The 6902-nt window shown below is 39.0% G+C and overlaps 1 protein-coding gene across 2 annotated transcripts in view; it reads right to left on the reverse strand.

Moving 5' to 3' along the window:
* Nucleotides 1–5447, reverse strand: part of LOC103144179 (syntaxin-7) — an 8162-nt gene extending 2715 nt beyond the window's left edge. Inside the window, exons 1-8 of one of the 2 annotated variants that reach the window (XM_007561040.2) lie at nt 5349–5447; nt 3263–3355; nt 3086–3155; nt 2786–2876; nt 2552–2689; nt 1208–1248; nt 1022–1112; nt 850–922 (exon numbers count right to left, since the gene is read on the reverse strand). In XM_007561040.2, coding sequence (XP_007561102.1) covers nt 850–922; nt 1022–1112; nt 1208–1248; nt 2552–2689; nt 2786–2876; nt 3086–3155; nt 3263–3347 — 589 coding nt within the window. In that variant the 5' untranslated portion in view covers nt 3348–3355; nt 5349–5447. Of the gene's footprint in view, nt 1–849; nt 923–1021; nt 1113–1207; nt 1249–2551; nt 2690–2785; nt 2877–3085; nt 3156–3262; nt 3356–5115; nt 5327–5348 lie in introns of those variants that run through there. The other variant, XM_007561041.2, reaches the window with a different exon arrangement.
* Between the last annotated feature and the right edge of the window lie 1455 nt (nt 5448–6902).

Below are 6902 nucleotides of genomic sequence, written 5' to 3' on the forward strand. Positions count from 1 at the left end.
TAAGCTAATTTGTATTATGTCGCTTTTTTGGTTATCAACTAATTTTGTTCAGCTGGATAGAAGACAAAAATAGCTTCCAGGGTTTTAAAGGTTGCTGACACCTGGTCTAGATGCAATTTGAGAATTTTTATTAAAAAAAAATTTTAAAAAACTCCAATATGAAGAAGGAAGTTTTAAAATTAGCAGAGCCAAACATACTGACACTCCTAACAATCCCTTTAAAATGCAAGTGAGGCTTTTCTGATTTATATTTTACTTTTTGAGTTGATCAGTTTCTAGGAGCGTCTAACTAGTAATCCATAACGTTCTGTTTCTTTGTGTACAAACACACAAAGATCTATTTTTTAAGCCACATGTCAATATGCTGAAGGACCCGTATTTATTTTGCCAGCTATCAACAATGGGGATGATGGAAATGGAAAGAGTTTCTTTTTCCAAACATCACTGTTAGATAACTGCAGCAAAGAGTTTTCTGCGTTGGGTGAACAAGTCTTAATAACAAGCTTTGCTAAACCCTACTGGGTTTTTACCTGGAAACACTGAAATTTTCAGGTACAAAAATTCCAGATGGGATCGGCCGGAAGCAAAGGATTAAAGCGTGGGAATAAGTTTTCTACTTATAGGTATAGCCATGTATGGGTTGTGCTTTTACCCCTGTGCCACCACAACACCTAGAAAATTACTATTATCCATGGGACTAGGTTATGGTACGCATTTTTTTTTTCTTATTTCTATGCAATCTGCCAATTTTTATTACATTTTCTGGGAGTAAACAACAAACCAAGGGGCTTTTGTGGTTTAGCCTTACAACAGAAAAGAAAAATGACACCAAAAGTCCCCGATACTCACCTATCATGTCTCCCTGCTCATGAACCATCATGCCCAGATCCTTAAAGATGTCATTTATGTCTGTGATGTCGGACTAAATTCAAAGAACACAAGGCAATGAGGTGCTGTTCGCATCTTTGGCTGCCGACGCACAGAGCTGAGGCGTCACGCTCTCTTCGTGTGCGGATCCTACCTCCAGCTGCCTGATGGCCGACTCCCTCTCCTGGATCAGTCTCAGGTCTTCTTCGGTGATGATCTCAGCTTGTGATTGCACCTGGGAGTAACTGCGTGGTTGTACGCACAGAAAATTATACTTTGAACTACAACGACAGCAGCAGAAGGAATATGAATTATTATTATTAAAAGTTTCTGACTCAACCTTGGAGGTGCATTTCCGAAGCTGTCGTCAGGCTGACCTCCCTGTTAAAAAGATAAAAGTACATATTAATGCGCCTTACTTTGAAAGTTTGATCACAGAGCAGTTTCTTTAAGCCAAACATTGATTCAGTAAGCATAAAGTGTAATCTCTACGAAGTGCTTCATCAAATAAACCCTCATGTGGCATCGGCAGTACAATTCCTAAGGCGCTACTTGAAGCAGAAAGTCACTGATCCTGCTTATTAAAATGAAAAACGTCGGTACAGAGGCTTCTCTGTCTGGTGAGATAAGCAGAGAGGGAAGAGAGTTGCCAAGCAAGTTGGCTCCCCCAAAGGAATCCGAGTCTAAACACAGAACTGCATGAGGGAAAGGGAACATGAGAGCCGCTTATAAAACTAAACTTCTCATACATCTGGTGTTATGCAGGATTGTTACAAATGTTTTTTTTAGGGGATGCAAGACGAGCCAAGTTATTTTTGTTTCGACCGTGATGGGAGCCCAGTTAGATGTCAAGTCCAATTTCCACATTTCAGCTAAATCTTCTGTAAGATTGAGGAGAAACTAGGTGATTTTATTCAAGTTGACTTTGTACGTCTTCTTCAGTGTGCCAGCAGCAAAAAGCAAACAGACATCCACTTGTAGCTTTCTTGGCCATCCGATCACGTTGGCATGGCGACAACTACATGGTTAAGCTGTTTCCATAGATTATGAGGATAGTTCCCAGACATCAGTGATTTGTTTCTGAGCCTCAACCAGCAGTTCCAGAGCTTAACTGTGGAGGAGGGCACACACATTCACTGTGTCGTCAAGTATGCGTTTTGCATGAGTTCGCCCGTGTTCAGCATTATATTAACAGTCAGAGGGTCTGAAACTGAAAACACTCATGCTGCGGAGCTCAAAGTTAGTTTTTTTTATCAATTGTGTTGCAACTTTTGTGAGATTATATCATAAACCTCAAGAGTTTCTGCTCCAGCTTTGTTCTCATCTCTGAAGAAATCATCATATCCAAAGACACCGTTTCTCTTCGACAGTGCGAAATACTTCCTTTTTAACTGCAGTATAAAAATCTCCCGAGTTCCTCTGATTTCTTTTTTTTTTTGATAACTATATGTACAAAAGGACACAAGTCATGAAGAAAACAACTTTGCTGCTGAAACAATGTTCACAACAATAAAATAAGGCAAAATCTATCATTTGTACCATTAAATTCCATTAAAAATTCCTTATAAAAAATTTCTTTTGAACATCTAAAACAACGCAATCTCTACAGGAACACTGAACGCTGCTCGTAAGCTCTTAAACTCTGACGGTCATCCATCCAGTGAGGAGGCCACGACTTACTCACCGACAATCTTGAGCCGGCTCGGACCCGAGCGACAAACTCCCGCTCTTTGTCGGCCGCCTGCCGCTGCGTCTTCTGCAAGCTGTTCAGAGCAGCGGAGAAGTCGTTCAGCAGCCGATCTTTCTGTAGCTTCCTTTGCCGCTAAGGCCACCAAAAACACAGAAAGGAAAAATAAAAAATAGAAAAATTACTATTATGATTTCTCATAGGTGAAAACAGCCATTTAAAAATTTGTACCTGATCTGGGCCAATAGGAAGGGAAGTGAAGACTTTCATCAGTTTGTCAGTGTCTTTTGCCAGCTGGTTGCCTTGCTGCTGTTTTTGTTGACTATAATATAATAAACAAAAAGTATTTGTTTATTATATGGGAAAAAAAAAACTATTGTGGTTCCAAGTTAGAAGGATTCATTTTATCTTCATAAACATGCGTGGATAGGTTTTTCCGTGGTACCTCAATATACTTTTAAGCTGTAGTTTTTGTCAAATAATTTTAAAAACAGACAAGCAACATCTCCAACTGAGCCTAAATTTACTCACAGCGTCTGTCTGAGCTGGTTGCTGTCCTGGTCGGTCCCCAGCAGGAACACCGCTCTCTGCAACTCCGAGGCTGAGCAGGAAGGGAGAGATAAACGTCACGATCTCAAATTCTGTGATTCAGAAAAGCGGCTGTGACCTCAGCAAGGGTGCCGCTGATGATAATCGTGTCTTCATTACTCAGCAGCGTGATCCTCTGGATGTTGGAGCTGATGTTCTGGACCAAAACATTGGGATCCTCCGGAATCCCAGCGTGGTACGCCATGGCGACAGCTGCGGTGACAACACAATCAGAGCTCATTCATGAAGTCGCGCCGAGATCTCATTACCATAGCTACGGCGCTCTGCTGCTCTCGTGACTAACACATGACCGTAGCTTTTAGCATTTAGCCTCCATCTGTGGGAACATGCATGGCAGTTTTCAGAGTTTACCGTGGTTTAATACCAGCCGTAACTTCAGATGTATGCGGATCATCTTAAGAAACGGTTTCATTATTTTTTGTGGTGACACCAATTGATTATGTTCTGTGATTTGTCTTTGTTTTGAATGCATCCATGTTAACGTACACCGTCCCAAAACATCGTCAATGTTCCAGTCTTATTTTGAACAATAACTGTGAAACACTACAACTGCATATGAGCGAGAACTGCTGAATTAATTAAATTAAAACAGTCGGTTCCACTAGTGTTTAATTTGTCACATTTTAAAAAAAACAAACAAAACTTGTACAACAGGTTAGACTGCAGGTCTGTTTTGAGGCCCTTACCAAAATTAAAGTGCACAGCAGTAGTTTGCTTTTACATTATAACAAGGTTTGAGGTTAGCTGAGGACAAACTAACACCAATAAGGTGTCCAAAGTTTTAGGTTTCCTTGTAGTGAAAAGAGATAACGTCCAAATGCAGCAGCTTTGTGGTAATTTAATTAATTTACATTAAAATATGATCGGTTTCACATGCAAGTATCAGCTGATCATGAATCAGCTGGCCGATTAATCATGCACCCCAAACAAAATAACAAATTAGGTTAAATTCAGTAAGTTATTTATGCAGCTTTTTGTTTCCATGATATTCAATACAATCATGCAGTTCTGTTGTACATTTTTGCATGAATACCACAATAAGCTAAGACTGATGCAACTTCTCTAAATGCTATCATGCTATGAGAACTCATAATAAAAAAATAAATAAATATATGTTGTGTGAAACCTGGTCTTCATCTACTCCCCATTTCCTGCTTCAGCAGTTTTGGTCATTTTGTTCCAAACTGTCTCAGGTATTAAAAAATAAAAATTACCTATCTACAACACAACATTTCACTTTTCTTTTAAACCGGATAAAATCAGAATGAGAATGTTGGAACCTAAAAACAAAACAAAACCTAAAAACAAAACAAAAAAAAACTGGATTTCAGTACCAGCCAGTAAAAGGCTGATTGGTGCATATCACTTTATTACAAAACGCACTTTAAAAACAACAGCAACGCTGACCAAAGTGCAATAAAAGTCGGTCAACACGTACTATAAAAGCTATTCAAAATCAGCAGCCAAACAAACTGCGTTTTACAATAACACGACATGAGTTTACACAAAGCCAGTTGCTAACACAAGATGCAAACAACTGATTAAAGCACACAGACTCGGCGGCGCCCACACACAGAAAATAGGCTCCTTGAATTAAAACAAGTAAGGATCAGTTTGGTTTCAAGGATTTATCTGCTGCAGTGTCGCAGGGTTGGGCCAGAGGAATCATGATGTGGGTCAGCCATGCACACTTCCTGTAACTTAAGGGAAGTGAACCCGGCCTGCTCAGAACCAGCTGTTAACCTGTCGCATCCACCTTAGACAACCTTTCTGCTTCTTAGTTCCGTAATATTTCTCCTCTGACGTTATTTACGTCTCATTTTGTGTCATTTTTCTTTTTTTTTTTTGTTGTTGTTGCTATGTCAGTGTGTCCCACTGGGAGCAGAAGCAATGCGGAAATCACTCGAGCGACTTAAATCTCAGGAAAACGGGACAGATTCAAACGACCTTACCTCACATAGAAACGAATAGTTGTTTTAGATGTAGAAACTATTATTAGCAACAGCTGACACGAACATGGAGAGTAACAAAGTCCACACTGCATTCCGTTTACCGAAGCCTACATATTAACTTTCGTTTTGCTGCTAAACATAAAGCGGCGATGTAGAAGTGAGTTTTAATCCTAATATGTGGACTCTGTCACTGCCAGATTTCGGCTCGGTTCTGGAGAAGTTTAGGACTTTACCTTTGTTGAGACTCACAGCCGTGGTGTGTGTTTCCTGATTTGGAGCCACTCCCCTGTCACATGATGTCGTCTGCGCTCAGCCGTCACATCGTCGTTTGGTTGGACTTTAATAATGGAACAAAAAAAAAAAAAAAAAAAGATGAAAAATGAAGCCCCATTTAAAAAAAAAAACGTATCAATGTAAAATAAGCAAAGTAGAATATTTAACAAAATCCCATGTGTTACATTAATTTCTGTAAAAAAAAAAAAAAAAAGGGGGAGGGAATGAAATTACGTTTTTAAAAATTATACCAGAGACGTGGGAATTCATGCCTTCCTGTTTCACAGGGCAACAAATATAATGTGACACAGAGGACTTTCTACTCTACAAAATGGGAAAGATCAGAGCACATTCCATTCAAGATGAATTTGGGACATTTAAACAAACAAACAAATAAATAAATAAATAAAAACAAAAAAAATGTTTATAGCATGCAGTGTAGGGGATAAGAGTTGTAGTTAAAGTCTTTATTGTTTTATATTGGAACTTGTTTACAATATTTGTTTTAAAGATTACATTAAATGAAATAATTACACAATGGGAAACAGACTGGAGAGTGTTTTTTTTTATTTTTTACTACTAGCAATGTTTAAAAGCATTGATAACCTTCACAAAGAGGGTAAGACACAAATGATCGTTGCTAAATAAGCTGCTTGTTCAGACTGCATGTTCTTGGAAAGCTTAGTTGAAGCAACAACTTTAGATGCTGATTTAACTTTCCAATAGGACTTGGCACTTGCCCATACTGCCAAAGGTACCAAAAGCTGGTTCAATGACCGTCGTGTTGTAGTGCCTGACTGGCCAGCAAAACTGGCTTGACTTCAACCCCACACAGATTTTATGGAGTACTGTCAGTAGGAAGATGACAGACAGCAGACCCAACAAAGCACATAGCATGAAAGCTGCTATTAAAGCGCCTGAGCAGTGCTGCAGTCATGGAGTAATTCATGCAAAAGGAGCCACTTTCTGAAACACTGAATCTTAGATTTTTTATCTTTTAGTCATAATCATCAAAACAAGAAATATTACAAAGTATTATTTTGACCTCCCTTACAACATGTGCTTTACAACCCTGCATATCCGCTTGCTGTTTTGTGAGGGTTTTTTTTTTTTTCACAGTCTCAGACTCTGCAGGAACATTCTGGCCATTGGTACTTTGGAATTAGTGTTGACATGCTCTTTATAATACCTTAGATAACAGCATCTGTTCTTACATGCCGTTACGAACAGACAGGTGCAGTGTTAGCACATCAAAGTTTAGTGAGTTTAAGCAATCAGTGGACCAGTCTGTCATTAATCCTTACATAACCTCTGACAGACTTCGATCACCTGTAAATGCAAACAAAATGTTGACAGGTTGCGTCGGCTCGATAGATCATCCTTTTATGTGACGATGCTTGCAGATCCAGTGTGGGTTTTAAAAGTTTTTTTTTTTTTTAAGTTTTCTGTCTTTCTTTATGGAACCAAATGGTTTCAAAACCCAATGTTCTTCATTGATTTTCTTTTGCTAAAAT

This window comes from Poecilia formosa, unplaced genomic scaffold (assembly GCF_000485575.1).
Source record: "Poecilia formosa unplaced genomic scaffold, Poecilia_formosa-5.1.2 Scaffold122, whole genome shotgun sequence".
Classification (NCBI taxonomy): domain Eukaryota; kingdom Metazoa; phylum Chordata; class Actinopteri; order Cyprinodontiformes; family Poeciliidae; genus Poecilia; species Poecilia formosa.